The sequence below is a fragment of the Ipomoea nil genome, unplaced genomic scaffold (assembly GCF_001879475.1).
Source record: "Ipomoea nil cultivar Tokyo-kokei standard unplaced genomic scaffold, Asagao_1.1 scaffold1043, whole genome shotgun sequence".
Classification (NCBI taxonomy): Eukaryota; Viridiplantae; Streptophyta; class Magnoliopsida; order Solanales; family Convolvulaceae; genus Ipomoea; species Ipomoea nil.
This window is the reverse complement of record NW_017617471.1, coordinates 13,399,256-13,415,007: the sequence shown is the minus strand read 5'-3', so window position 1 is coordinate 13,415,007 and position 15,752 is coordinate 13,399,256. Positions and strand designations below refer to the sequence as shown.

General features: G+C 36.7%; 1 protein-coding gene across 1 annotated transcript; it reads right to left on the bottom strand.

Annotated features, from left to right (window-relative positions):
* Positions 1–1,427: 1,427 nt before the first annotated feature.
* Positions 1,428–7,890, bottom strand: LOC109181735 (probable Xaa-Pro aminopeptidase 3). The gene is made up of 14 exons (XM_019331635.1): positions 7,649–7,890; positions 7,036–7,110; positions 6,258–6,521; positions 5,993–6,085; positions 5,669–5,875; positions 4,900–5,003; positions 4,606–4,672; positions 4,422–4,529; positions 3,520–3,612; positions 2,830–2,920; positions 2,322–2,392; positions 2,117–2,172; positions 1,964–2,024; positions 1,428–1,787 (listed from the first exon to the last, which is right to left on the bottom strand). Exons 1-14 carry the CDS (start codon positions 7,706–7,708, stop codon positions 1,680–1,682), a joined length of 1,458 nt encoding a protein of 485 aa, XP_019187180.1. The 5' UTR covers positions 7,709–7,890; the 3' UTR covers positions 1,428–1,679.
* Between the last annotated feature and the right edge of the window lie 7,862 nt (positions 7,891–15,752).

Here is a 15,752-nt window from a genome sequence, read left to right as displayed (position 1 = left end):
ACTAATCCCTTCATTAAATTATAGAATAGCTTACCTGGAGATTTAAAATTATTTCATACCCAAAGCCAAAGATCGATCCCTTGACATTTGGTTAAAAATGAATGAATATCTTCTACTCAACGACACTTTCCAAGTTACAACTTATATTATAATAATGTTATGTGCTTCACAAAATTTATAAATTGTAACCTTATATTATAATAATGTTATGTGCTTCACAAAATTTATAGATTGTGGTTATTAGAGGTGGATAGTGAGGAGAACATAAGTTGTAAGATACAAAGTAAAACTTGTTGATTGATTTAACAAATGAAAACATAGCAATTGCAATACGAGTACACAAACACAGCTGTATTCAAAAATCAAAATGAATGCTGCCTGGCAACTTTGCATGCCCTTAAATTATGGAGGACAAACACAAACTCCTAAGCAACCACCCTCTAAACACTTATTTCTTCTCCCAAAAAGGTTGAATCCCCAACTCCAAGGACCCCCCACACCTCAGCCCGATAAAGCATTTGAAAGAATGTAAATCACGGTGACTCAATAGCTCAGCAAACAAAGTCAAATGCCGGTGCGTACAAGGGATCTGCCCACACTGCCGCCGCCGAGATTCGAACATTGGTCTCTTCTCAAAACTGCCTACTGAATCCCCAACCCCACCCCGGCCTGACAGAGCATTTGAAAGAATGTAAATCATGGTGACTCAATGGCTCAGCAGACAGGGCCAAATGCTGGTGCGCACAAGGGATCTGCCCACTTTGGACATGATCCCCACATTACTACCGCCAATGTTTAAACCTTGGTCTCTTCTCCCAAATACTGCCTACTAAACCATTGAGCTAAGCTGGCTCTAAACACTTATTTCATCCAAATGACTTGTTGGTCTCATCAGGAAATTTTAGTTGGCAATACTTACATACAGAAATAAAAACTAATAATTGAAAATCCACTGCACAGAATTAATTATTAGCTGGAGAAATTAATTGCAAAGGGAGTTGGGAGGTTCACCTGTGGTGGTTGAGAGGATCAACTACCACTCCTTCAAATTGAAAAGATAGATACAGAAAAGCAACAATTTTGTAAGCTCTCAAGTTTCTAATGTGAACACTGAAACTGTTGAACAGCCAAACCTACTCGACCATTCCAATAATAAGCAAGGTTGTAGAAGGCGCTAGCTAGGTGCTAGCCGGGCGGCGCCACCTAGGCGGCCAAGTAAAATAATAATTATTATTATTATTATGTGTAGCCGCCCTAAACCCTAAAAAAAATAATAATAATAATAATCAAACACTCAGCTGAGTTGGCCGAGTCGGGTGCCTAGCCGGTCAGCCAACTAAAAGGCACCTAGGGGTGAAATCCCCTCGGCCTAAGGGCGCCTTGGCAAGCCACCTAGGCCGATTTTTACAATACTAATAATATCATAATAAGCAATCAACAATAAGCGCTTCATTATCCAAAAGTTGATCAGCGATTATTCATAAATCACCAGCACTTCATCACACGCTTATTGGTTTCTCACATGTAATTACACGAAATAAGCAAAAAAACCGGCTACCACAAAATAAGAACCAGTGTGGGTGTAAAAGATAGTACCAAGTATACAAGTATAGAACTTACTCGTGCTCTTAATTCAATAGTGTGTTGCTGTCTTCAAATCGCAAAGGTTCAAGGAAAAACTAACTCAATGCTGCTCTTGTGGAGTTACGAGATTCCATTCCATTGCTAAAGTTGTTTAGAAGGGATTCAATGTGCTTGATTTCCTTGGGTATTGATCCTGTGAGTACCTGTATCGGGTTGGAAAAACAGATAATGCAGTATCTGAGATTGATACTTTGTCATAAAATGCCAAAATTATAACCGGTGAAAGAATTTATTTCAGTGAGTTGCGAAAATTTCGATACTTTGTCATAAATAAAATAAATAATACTGATATCGATCGAGTATGAGAGCCTGAAGATACCTCATAGCCTGTTTCTGTGATGAGGACATCATCTTCGATTCTTATCCCAATGCCTCGATACCTGAATCAGAGATTAGGGTCATGGTTTATTGTTGAAACAAACTCCGGATGCATAGTAATAGTAAGAGTAATTTGGTGAAGCAACAATTATACCTTTCGGGAACATCAGAATTTGAAGGGATGTATACCCCCGGTTCAATTGTGATCACCTGTGAATCAAAAAGTCGCAAAATCAATATAGCATGACACCACATAAAAACAGTACCAAGAAATAGGGGAAAAAAACAAGTGAGAGACGTTGATCATTGCAACATCAAAGAGAGAATCTTAAAGCAATTATGTAACGAATGCAGCTTACAACACCAGGCTTCAGAGTCCTATTGTAGCTAACAGTAGAACAATCATGAACGTCCATTCCTAGATAATGACCTGGAGATTTCAGTTAAACTATGAGTGCACTTATAATATCATTTTATCCAGGAAACAAAATTATGAAATTCAACATGGAATGATTTCCTGGAGTTGATTCACAGGCTTCAGTTCACATATATCTTTTGAGAAGTCAATTTCTAATTTAGTTTTTATCATTCAGAAAGCAGAAGATCAAACCAGCTTGGTTGGCGTGAGTGGCCGTGCACTCTCGTCCCTTAAGAGAGGTTGGGAGTTCGAACCCCCTCTCGTATGGAAAAAAACTAATCTGGCCAGCACTTTGCCCCTTAATTGGGCCTGCCCGGTGCGAACGGGGATTAGTCTGAGTATGGTACGGGCTTAAAGGTGCCTCCTACAGTTAGGGCCTACTAAGGACACCTCGTGGTCTGACCAAAAAAAAAAAAAAAAGCAGAAGATCAAGTAATGTCAAAAATGACCTATACTGGTTGGATTTAGCATATGATATCTTTCAGGCCGGTTGTCTTTTAGTAGTCCAATCTCCTGGAACGCTTTCTTCATCTTTTCAACCTGTGCCTCAAGACATTATAAAAGTAAGCACATATTCAAGTAGTTATCTTTGGATAGGAAAGAGAAACATGAATTTGGCACCCACAAAACAAGACACATTACAAAAGTAAACGCATCCCTTGTTCAAAAATCTACAAGATGTAATTTTTCTTTTGGAAAATCAAAATTTGTATACTATTTTCTACACATATACTGAATTATGATCACCAATCAAATAATCAATATAATACATTCAAACAGCATACAATAATATGCATTTATTAAAAATCAGAGAGTAGACTAGGGAGTAGGGACAGCTATCAGAAACACTCAAACCACCAAACCCACAAAATTTAAAATGTTTCCTTTCGAGATTTTTTTTTTTTCTTGATACATTTTCAACTTTCATGAAACTTTCATATCATGCGATCACCCTAATAGTAAGGGGAAATGGTCAAATCTCTTCGGTTTCCAACATCAACTGCAGTCAAACTGGAGGAGGTATGTCATGGACAAGTGAACAACAAAAAAAGTAACTTGTGAAATCGCTCAACCAAAGCAACCCAATCCAATGACAAACATTAAACGTAAGTATCAAAACTACATCACTAAATCATTACCGAGTAGTCATGTATCTCTCTTATGCTTGTGCCAGGCCTACACAGCTTCACACACTCCTTGTTTGTCTCTAAAAGAAGATGATAAAGTTCTTCCTGAAGTGTATATCGCATTAGTGCTGCTCAATGATAAAAGGCATACAAAATATGGGCTGCATAAAACAGAAAAAATTAAAAAAATTCAAAGAGAAGGAAAACTATCACCAAAAAAATCCACATAGTCAAAGGGTAACTTCTAAGATCAAATAACACAGAAGTCTGAAGGCCATGAATTAAAATCTACACATTGCAAATAGAGGTGATATATAATAAATATTTAATATATGAAAAGCTGAATGATTTCCACCACGTAAAGACCATTTTTTAGCTTCACATGTACACATTTGCATCTCTTATCACTTAACTCTTTTAGTCACATAAAAAACAGATCTGTTTTTTTTTTTTTGGTCAGACCATGAGGTGTCCTGAGCAGGCCCTAACTGTAGGAGGCGCCTTTAAGCCCGTACCATACTCAGACTAATCCCCATTCACACCGGGCCGGCCCAATTAAGGGGCAAAGTGCTGGCTAGATTGGTTTTTCCATACGAGAGGGGGTTCGAACTCCCAACCTCTCTTAAGGGATGAGAGTGCACAGCCACTCACACCAACCAAGAATAAACAGATCTGTAGTTACTGCCATCCTAAGAATAAAACAGAGTGCAATACAATTTCATGATTCAAAAAGTTTTCCTGTTGTAATGTTAACAGTTACTATTACACTCCAAAGCAGCATAAAAAATACACTATGCACCAGAGTTCAGAAGTAAATGCTGAAACTTTCTTCCACCATCATTACATTAGGGTTACAGTGTTTTGTGTTATCAAGCTATAAAATAAATATCTAACTATCTAAGTAAATTACGTACATGAACTGGAGAGAAGCGGCCACAGGGTGGCCAGGTACGAGTAAGATCACTAACATAACCATGGAGTTCACATCCAACATCCATCAAAACAAGGTTACCATCTTCAATCTGTCAAAAAGACAAATTCTCATTATATCTGTCACTACATTAAGGCCCAATAACATGGTAGAAACTAGAAACGCACTTTTTGATCATTCCGGGCATAATGAATGATACAACCATTTGGCCCACCACCAACAACAGGATTGAACCTGAGAAAGAAAAGAAACACTTATCTGGATGTTCAAAAGGAAAGAACCAGAATTGACCTTATCATACAGATCATTAATGCTTCTACACATTTACAGTTTAGGTTTTCACTGCCACCTAAAGCCTAACATCTAAGAGAAGTACATAGAATATAGCATAAGTGAAGCATTGGTTACCCTTTGTCCACATTAAATCTTAAAATTTCTTCTCAAGAAGAAAGTACACTTACGCCATTCTTTGGGCACCTCTCGTCTTGCATTCATATTCAAACTTAGCTGAGAGAAGACCCTCATGAGGAAACAACTTTGAGTGCAGCATAGTTTGTATAAGAGCCTATACATAGAATACATGAATTAGTAACATTACATAGGAGGTGAAAGATGAATTATAAATTTCCTCAGCATCACTGATAGGAAAGTAGTAACTCAGCAATAGAGTTGAGCTAATGATAACCCTTAAAAGTGCAATTCTTTGTTATTGAACTTGTGCAAGTCATGAAAGAGAATGTAGAAGAAAACAAGCAGACTCAAGCATAATGGTTTCAGCTATACAAAATCCCTAAAACCCATCTTTTTTAAAGGCCAAGGGAGAGAATGGAACTCCCATTTTAAAGTACAAAGGGGGTCAAGTGCCTTGACACTGGAAAAGCCTGGTTCCCAATATTTCCCATTTTCTTTATACTTTAGTAGATCTGGAATGAAGGGCTATGTCCAAAATCAAAATTAAAGAGAGACTAAACAGAGGCACAGAAAACACAATGATATAGGGTATATACTAAGGAATCTTCAACTGTGACACACTACTCACAGCCCCAGGCATCCCCTATAAAGCAAGACAAGGGGGAATAAAATAAAGAATGCCTAAGAATGTATATGTACAATCTTTCACAGAAAAAATAAAAATTAAAAATTAAAAATAAAAAATAAAAAAATAAAAAAAATAAAAAAATAAAAAAATAAAAAAAATAAAAAATAAATAAAAAAAAAAGTAGTACTTGCCTGGCAAGCTATAGATGCAGAGTCTCGCATTAAGTTAAGCTCAGCAGGTGATTTAACCAATCGAGCTTCATGAGTGTAAATAGAGAAATCTTTTACTATGCCACTTTGATATGCTTTTTTAAATTGTTCCAGGTCCATATAAGCTGATGAAGCTGTCTTCACATTATGGAATAAATTAGAACAGCTTCCAATCATCCCAGAGAGTATCTGATACCATCAACAATAATGTGAGGAGAAAATAAGAAGTAAGGATTTGTTAACATATGCATTAGACTCACAATCATTTACTCCACATTGATATATTTTAAGGAGGAGCCAATTTACCTTGTGTAACCTGTTAATAGGATAAGCCTGGTCGGCCTTGAATGCCTGTAGAGCAGCATCCACTCTAGCCACCTCTCCTTGCCAAAGGACATCCTAAGAGATATTTGAATTAAGAAAGCCAATAAAAGTAATTCTAACACAAGAAATATAGACGGGATACTATAGTTATTTAAAACTAATTTAATGGATGAACTGCATTATACAATTATGCTAGAAAGAGGAAATTTTGTATTATGAAAATAGTTGAGAATAATTTGGAGGATACATGAGGGTCAGCTTCTGGCATGAACATGCATAAACCACAATCATGACCTAAGACTGCTACCCCACCAGGCTGTTGACAGCCAGTTATATATAAATAATCAGCATCTTGTCGGAAAGGGTAAGGTACAACATCAGTCATCATTTTTATAGGAGCAGATGCAACAATTGCCAAACTTTTCTCAGGCAGAAGCTCTAATAATTTCTTCCTCCTCATGATATATTCTTCACAAGTAATGCCAGGAGTAATTTCACCTTCCTTCAGTAACTACATTCAGAAACAATGCAATTTATTCAGAAAACAAAAACAGGGCAGTAAAAGGGGAGTAACTGAAAATATAAGGTCATGAACCCAACAGTTAACTTGGAATTACAATTCCCACCTAATTCCCACATAATTCCGAAGGCAAGCAGATTCATTCATTTGGTTGGAGGGAATTGCAATTCCGCGGAATTAGAATTCCATCATTTTCAAGGAATTAGAATCCCATGCCCCCCCTCCCCCCCTTGTTATTTCAATTCCATGTATACCAAACATTGGAATTGAAATTCCCAGTAATTCTATTCCTGCAAACCAAACACTGGAATTTAAATTACCACTTTATTCCCACATTATTCCTCTCCCATGGAATTGCAATTCTTTTCCACCTAATTCCCTCCCTCCAACCAAACGCCCCGAAGTGTATCAAACTCATAGATGATATTCAAATCAAACTCCAAAATGGACAGTCCTATATTTTATTTTCCAAAAAGTGATGGAACCAGACATCAAGCAAAAATACCTGAGGATGAGTGGCAGCTGTGGGCTGTCCTACATCATGAAGCACCTTGGTAGAATATGCATTGGCCCCAGCTACCTGTAATGTTCAACTTATGAAATACAAAAGAACAATAAAGAAGGATATAACTCATAGAATAAGATTTAAATGGGAATGGATTTATGGAAATGATTAAAACTCAAGAATGCATACCAATAACTATGCATACAACTTCAATGGCATATCACAACAGACCAGTTCACACTAAAAAAGAAATAAAAAAAAATTAAAAAAATTAAAAACATCTTTTGTTTTTATAGAGACAAGAATAAAATTAACTAGAGAGCTAAAAGAATGTTTCATGTTTTTTATTATAGTCAATTAGTTCATGTTCATTAAAGCCTAGTTACAGCTGCTGCTCAATAACAATAAAACAAACAGAGCGCCTAAAGAAATCCAAAGCAAAAAGAAAAGGAAAAACATAAAAAGTTTCTAGCTTTCTGATAAAAACCCACAAAGTATCTAAATTAAATTAGACAGCAACCAAGGTTTACGGGAATATAATGCAAAAACTAGAAAACTTCAAATTTGTATACACACACATGCTCAGAGAGAGAGGGAGAGAGAAAGAACGAACTTGGTTGAGGAATTTGGATGAGATATTCTGAAGTGGGTATCTCCTCAAAGCTTGCATCATTGCTTCCCGCGCCTCTTATCTCGTAAATTCTTGTGATGAATAGTTGAGGATTTCTTACTCCACATTCAGTGTAACAAGTTCATTTCCCTTCAGAATCTCAAATCTCAGGGGTTTTCTTTCTTTATAGGGTTTTAGAGCCCTTAAATTTTTTTAAGATTGCAATAGAATTTATCGTTTATATATGCCCTCCAAAGCTTCGTTCATAACTTCGTTTAAATAATCCTTTATATAATAAAGCTATATGGTTTGGGAAATAATTAATGTTATAATTAATGCCACAACATCCTTTATTATATATTAAAAAAAAAGCACAACATTTAAAAAATAAAATAGCTATATATTATATAATCATATAAAAAATATACTTTTGAAAAATAAAATAGCTATATATTATATAATCATATAAAAAATATGTTCAATTAGAGTTTAAATTTACACATACAAAATTTGAAATTTGCTTTCAAAATGTAATTATCTTAGTTATTATTTGTATTGTGAAAATTATAATATAGATGAAATACAATTAAGAATAAATCAATGTAATTATGTAAATTATCTCTATAAGTTTATTTGAATATGCACATAATTAGAGATTATATTAACCATACAAAATTATAATTTTAATTTTAATTTTAATTTTAATTTTGTATTCTATAAAAATAATAAATACTTGACCAATGGAAGCTCAAAAATATTATTATATTAAATAATTTAAAATATTTTAGTTTTTTTATTTTTTATTTATATTTATAATAGCATAATTTTTTTCCGTGCATCGCGCGGGTGAATTATTATTATTATTATTATTATTATTATTATTATTATTATTATTATTATTATTATTCACAATACCAATAACAACAACAATAATAATAGGAGAAATAGTATGGTGATTTAGTGGATTCCAAGAATGATGCAAGAACGCTCCAAGAATGCAAACTATTCCAGAATCTCTAACTGAGCGCAATTCTTCAACGGCGATCGATCAGTCGTCGGGGGTCAAAGGCATGCTTGAACCTGCTTCAAATAAATCAAAGAGAGGAAGAGAATCGCTAGAATCACCGCCAGATAGAGCCGGAAATGTCAATCAAGATTTACGGCGGGAGGCCGAACTGAAGTCCCCAGAGTCTGTGCAATGGAGGACACCATCGGAAATCCCTAATCACGCCTAGTCACAGACTGTCAGTCGCGAATCGCCAGAGAAAGGCCCGACCATTGAAGATGCTCCAATGGCATAAGAGGAATCCGACATGTCGAATCCGGTAATACCAATCATTGACGAGGAGAGAGAAAGGATTAGACAACATTGGCGTCGGTTTTTAATCTTACGAGTGTTAGGCAGGAAGGTGGGATATTCGTACCTACTTCAACGCCTGCAGAAGATGTGGCAACCAGAGTCGAAACCAGTTTTTGATCCGTACAATAACAAGACTGACAAGCTGTTGGCTTGGGTAAGATTCCCAACTATGCCCGTAGAATTCTTCGAGGAAGAATTCTTGACGAAGATTGCAAAGGGTGTAGGTCGCCCAATTAAGATCGATACAACTACGAGTCTAATCCCCAAAGGAAATTCGCAAGGATTTACATTGAAATTGATATTACAAGACCCCTATTATCTAAGTTCACTCTTGAAGAAAAGGTGTGACCGGTGGAATATGAAGGCCTACATCTTGTTTGTTTCAATTGTGGTCTCTATGGTCACAGGCAGAATCAATGTGGCAACAACAAAGCTGAAACCAACCAAGACCCGTCTATGGGTAATGTTCTCCAGCCGCAAGAGACTGGTAACCCATCAGAAGCAACATATAATCTTCCAAGACAAGCAAAGCATCCAAGGTTCGACCCCTCAGCTAAATACGAATCTTGGATGTTGGTAACCAGGAAAGATAGAAGGGGCCCGCGGCGGGTAGATAATCGACCGACTCTGAGAGGGAAACCAGTTTCCGGCGACAATGATCTAGTCGGGTTGGCCAACCAAGCGCGTTTCGCCTCCCTAGCAGATCTTGAAGAGGAACCGCCGGAAGCAGGCCAGAGTAACATTCTGGTAGTTCAAAACTTGAATGTAACCCTTCCGAGGATTAGAACCAACCGCAGAGCTGGGAGAGCCCTGTTGCGCAAAGCCAAAACCAGCATGATAGGAGGGAGGATCCTTAAAGAATCACCTGGTCCAGCCAGCCCCAATGCATCAGGGGGTCTTCAAAGGCAAAGGTGGTAGAGGTATAGCACCAAGAAGGGTTGTTGCGGAGTCGGAGCATACCATGGTTCGTGGCTCAAACAATGGTCGACATATTACTAGTACGGTCGTCTATCATATGAATGACGAACATGATTTTCCACTGCTGCTTGAGAAAGAAGTTGTTTCCAAGAACGACCCCCCAGACATTGCATCGACTTCTGCTAACCGGGTGGAGCCTCAAGATGAGGACATGGATGAAGTTGGCCCTATCGGCCCGGTGGTAACAGACCTCATACGCTCCTGAGCGCTGCTCCTCCTTCATTGAAAACATACTCTTTGCAATGACAATGTGGTGGACTTGGAGGTGGATCTCTTAAATTCATGTATGCAAGAGGCCGATGCCTTAACATCAAGAGCCAATAACCTCACCAAAGGGTTGCATGTTCTCCAAAGCCCCCCCCCCCCCCCCCCCCCCCCCCCCCCCCAGAAGATATGCTGAATATCGTATATGATGATCTTGATGTCTGGTTTTCAATTGATGAAGTGATTTTCAGCGGTACAGTTAAGCCACTGCAATTTAAGATTCCATAGATAAAGGCTAAAGTTGCTGAAGTTACAGTAGCTTCTAATAAGTGGTGGCGTCTGGCCACATCCTCTCATTAGCACCATGTTTTCCGGCGCATTATTGTCGTGTCCAATGCGAAGGGAGTTGTGGATGTTATCACAGGAGTACCATTGGTGATGTTGTAGTCAAAATCGTGCATGTATGTAGAAAGGAACGGGCTCGTTTAGGAGAATGGCAGATCATACTCATAGCACGTGAGCAAAATGCTGCTGCCGATCACTTAGAAAGATTGGCAGCATCGACTCCTTTGGGTTTGCGCCTTCTGAGTCAACCACCCAATGATCTACTGGAGAATATAGAAGTTGTTACAGCCAGCATTTCTGTTTGGCGATTGCTCCATAGCTTGTATATAGTTTTACTGAGTGTCCCCCTTCCTATAGATCAAACAAAAAAAAAAAAAACAAAAAACAAAAAAAAAAAAGGAGAAATGGTCATTTTAGATCTTCAATTATGTTATAACAATAAACTTAGGAGGTGTTTGGTTGGATAAAAATATTTTCCTTGAATTTGAGGAAAACTAGATTTTCCTTTGTTTGGTTAGATGGAAAATATTTTTCTCGGCCCCTCCTTGGTATTTTATTTTCCATGGAAAACAAGGACGACAATTATGCTCTCGCCAGCTTTTTTTAATTACCATTATTATTATTGTTGTTATTATTGCGTAGGGTTATAATTGTCTTTATACTCATATATTCTTTACAGTTCTAAATTCAACCAAACAATGGAATTTATATTCCCAGTAATTTCTTTTCCACCAACCAAACAATAGAATCCATTTTCTTGGAATTTATTTCCATAGAATTTCAATTTCATTTCACTTAAAATATTTTTCAGTGAACCAAACGAGCTGTTAGTTTTTAGTTATACCATTGACCTCATTTAGTTCATGAATTGTTGGTTTAGTGGTCATTTTAGTCCCCACCTCAAGTATTTTTAAAATTAATCATGACGGAAGTGTATATATATATATATATATATAACTTCCTCCCAAAAACACAAATCGGAGCTAATTTGATATGCTTTCACAATTTGCTATAGAAATTCTAATAATTTTCTCTCAAAATCAATGGTGTTGTGAGAACGATCGACAACATGGGAAGAAGTAGAAGGTTGGTAGGAATTAAAGCTACTCCAAATTGTAAGTAACATTCAATATTTTTTTACAACAAAATTGCTAAGGATCAAAGCATTTGATTTTTGATATTGCATGCAATGCTGCGTTTTCTGTATTTTGCGTGTTAGATCTCTTCCATCTTTGTTTGGTTTGTTCGCTTTCTCAACTCCTTTATTTCATTACTCATATCGGCATTGGTCAGAATCTATCACTCAAAAATACCAAGATCCAAACAGATAAATCTTATTGAGGGATACTAAAATTAAGTTAGAGGGCATGGATTGAGTCAAAAAACAATACACAATCTTTCTTGGAATCTCCATAAGATTGATGGAAACGATTTTTTTTTTTTTGAAACAAAACGAAAGCTTCATATATTAACTTAAATCCATATCCAGAACATGAACAATAGAAGAGAAAGGGAATGAGAAACAGTCCATACAGTCTGACTTTGACAAGGCCTCCCTAGCTAATAAATGGGCGACCTTGTTCGCAGATCGTTTAACAAACAAAAAGCATATATTAGAAAATGATCTAGCTATTTCTCTAACTTCATTAATGATAAGATCAAATGAAGACACCAGGGATTGGTTTTGGATAGCATTCACAACCTAGAGGCATCAGTTCCCACTTGGACGTTGTCCATATTAAGATCCTCCAACCACTTTAGTTCCTCCCGAACTCCAATTGCTTCTGCTTCCTTTGTCTTGAAGATTCCGTTCCATGGTATTTCCTTCGTAGCTAAGAAAGAACCATTAGATTCCCTTAAAACATATTAGAATCTCATCTTCCTACCATTGAAATCCAGAGTCATATCCACATTGAGTTTAATCCATTCTGTAAGAGGATTTGTCCATCATTCTCTGCCTACTATTGATATTTGACTGAGCTGCACCAAATTTTGCTAGCAGTCACTCTTGGAGGAAGGTGGTTGTTTCACCAGTAACAAAATGAACAGGGATGATCTTATGATTCCAAATTTTTTCGTTCCTAACCTCCCAAATCTTCCAGTAAATCATGACTTTTTGACAAAGTTCTTTATCAGGGTATTAAAATAATTAACCTCTAGCCAAACATGAAGTGAATCACAGTTCTAGTAGGTTATCCCTCCAATTCTGTCCCAACAACTCATAGCCATCTCACACCTCACGAAAATATGATAGGTTGACTTGTCTACCCTGTTACATATTTGGCAGATAGTTGGGAACATGCTTAATTCTTAATAGGTCATAAATATGGAGAGAGGTTGAGTTGACATGGTGCCATCTGAGCACAAAGGTTCGATCCTGTAACATTCCCTCAAGGGGAGCCACATAGGTGCCATCTGAGCACAAGATGTTTGGCCCCAGCAAGGAATTTGGTTGTTGTATAAGTCTCCAAGCTTGTTTTTCCAACATTGCCACCTTGAAATCATGAATTCTTCTAAATCTCATACCACCCCACTACTTTGGAGTTCAAAGAGCATCCCACCCTTTCCATCGAATACCTCTACTTCTTTCCCCATCACATCCCAACCAATACCTGTTCATAGCCATTTCCATCTCCCTCCCCATTTCCACAGGAATTTAAGAAAAAAAAAAAAAGAAAAAAAAAACACTCATAGTGTATGTAGAAATAGCTTGAATGACATTCTTAAGAAGAATTTCCCTCATCGCTCATGAAAGAAACTTATTCTTCCAACTATTGATTTTGCACACATACATTCTTTCTTATAAAACTCAAGATTTCCCTCTTGTTCCTCCCAATCAAAGAAGGCAATCTTATAGAGAAAAGTATTGAGTCGTTGGGCTACAACAGATAGAGAAAGTATATTGAATAGATATTACCATGTGCTTTGGGCTACAACAGATAGAGGAAGTATATTGAATAGATACTACCATGTAATAGAGTCGATAGTACTCAAAAAAAAAAAAAAAAAAAAAAGGCAATCCTAAATAATTACCATCAGGTTCCCCTCCCTCATACCCATAATGGGATCCAATCCAGACCTTCAAGTATCATTGGGCCTTTTTCCATACATGTTTTGAGTGGGATTCGAACCCCTACTGCCACATCCAATCCAGACCTTCAAGCATCATTAGGCCTTTTTCCCATACATGCTTTTACCACATCCAGTCATAACCTTTAAATCAGGCGACGAACCAACTACGCTAAACCTCATTCACATTCTTACTAAAAGTGATTGTGAATTTAGTATAATTCACTATTTGACCGGAAAGCCACAACAAAATCAGCAATAACATCTTTAATGGCAGAACATTCAGAAACAGTAGCTCTACAAAAAAAAATGTAATAGTAATCCGCAAAGAAGAGATTGGTGATCACTGGAGCACTCCTAACTATAGACACTCCATGAATAAACCCAGCCTTCTACTGCTTTTGGAGCGTAATACGGAAAGCTTCCAGGACTACAATGAAAAGATAAGGAGAAATTGAATCCCCTTGTCAAAGCCCCCTTCTTGGTGTTACAAACCCTATCTCCCTCCCTTCTAATAGGATTCTATACTTAACAGTAAACACAAGATCTCAAATCAGATTAGTCACATGATCAGCAAAGCTCATTCTACTGAGAACAACCCTTAGAAAATCACAACTAACCCTATCGTAGGCTTTACTCATATCCAATTTGACTCCCACAAACCCGGTTTCCCATGTCTCTTCCTTTTCAGATAATGATTAATCTCATAAGCCACTGTTACGTTGCCAGCTATCAATCTACTAGGAACAAAGGTTGTTTGGGGTTCAAACACCAACTGATTGAGCAAAGGTTTGATACAATTGGCAAGAATTTTGGATACAAGTTTGTAAAGAATGTTACACAGTGCAATAAGTCTTAAATCTCTCATACTCTCTAGTCTAGTTTTTTAGGGATGAGGATAATATGAGTAAGATTTAAACCCCTATATGATGAGTAAGATTTAAACCCCTAGCAATTTTCCAGATTGAAAGCAATTAGAACAGAAGCCAAAATCGCAAGCCCTATAATATCCCAAAAATGCTTAAAGAAACCGAAACTCAACTCATCAAGGCCAAGAGATTTATCTGGCTTCATATAAAATAAAGCCTCCTTTACCTCTTGCATCACTACCCTACTCCCCAATGAAGAATTTTGGATGTCTGAAACCTTTGACTCGATGCACTCTAGGGCAGGATTCATGTTACCCCCGACATAATTAAACTGGTTACTTAAGTAGGTTGTAGCCAAGGAATCAAGATTAGTACCTTTTGGGAGGACACCACTTTTGGGAGAATCTTTTGCATTTTTCTTTCACCTTTCTTGTTTATTGTATTTTCCTCCATTAACTTGTGTATTGGAGACAATGTTAACCATGGTTAGCTAGATTTACTTTGAAATTTGTGGGTGTAAGGTGTTAATGAATTTATGTGTCTAGAACTTTGATTTCTTAATAAAATATATGTATTTTTGGGTTTGCTATCTTGTGTTGTAAACTTGTAATTGTGGTATATATTATTGTTGAAGTGTGTGATTAAATGTTTAAATTATGTATTTTCTTGATATAATTGTGTCTCGATAAGAGTTAGGGCATGATTTAGAGCACTCACATTTGCACCTTAAAAGATGTGGCATATTTGCTAAGAAACTCTATTTAATTGCTTATTCTTGCTTTGCTATTGTCATTTTCTCATGAGAATGAGTTTATTACACATTTCCTTGCTCTGGATTGGGAATATGGAAATGACTCACTCCTTTATTTGCAATCATCCAAACTACCCAAATGTATGTTTCACTTTAGTTTAGTACGAGGTGATTAAACACTTGGCATCAAAGATCTCACTCATCATTCTCTTACCTTTCTTAATTTGGTTGCCTTGTTTTTATTAGTTACCTACTTGCTTGTAGTTTAATATCAATTGTTACATTATGATTAGCTTATTGTGAATAGATTAATTGCTAGTGCTTGATACATTCACTTTCCTATAATTTGTTACCTCAAATACTCTAAGTATTTATTTGTTGTTGATATAAAATAGTCACTTTAAGATAATTTTTTTTAAAAATAATGTGTGCCTATAATTCAAAGAGAATGTCCACAGAATCCTGTAAGTTTAAAGTGGGGGAAAGTCAATTGTTATATCGTGCACCAGGGCGCACAATGCATTGTGCGTC

Excerpts from the sequence above, each read along its gene's own strand:
- LOC109181735 (XM_019331635.1), bottom strand. The coding sequence starts at position 7,708 with ATGATGCAAGCTTTGAGGAGATACCCACTTCAGAATATCTCATCCAAA. Across the intron at positions 4,673-4,899 it reads AGAGGTGCCCAAAGAATGGC|GTTCAATCCTGTTGTTGGTG; the intron begins GTAAGTGTACTT and ends TTTCTTTCTCAG. Across the intron at positions 1,788-1,963 it reads TCACAGAAACAGGCTATGAG|GTACTCACAGGATCAATACC; the intron begins GTATCTTCAGGC and ends AACCCGATACAG.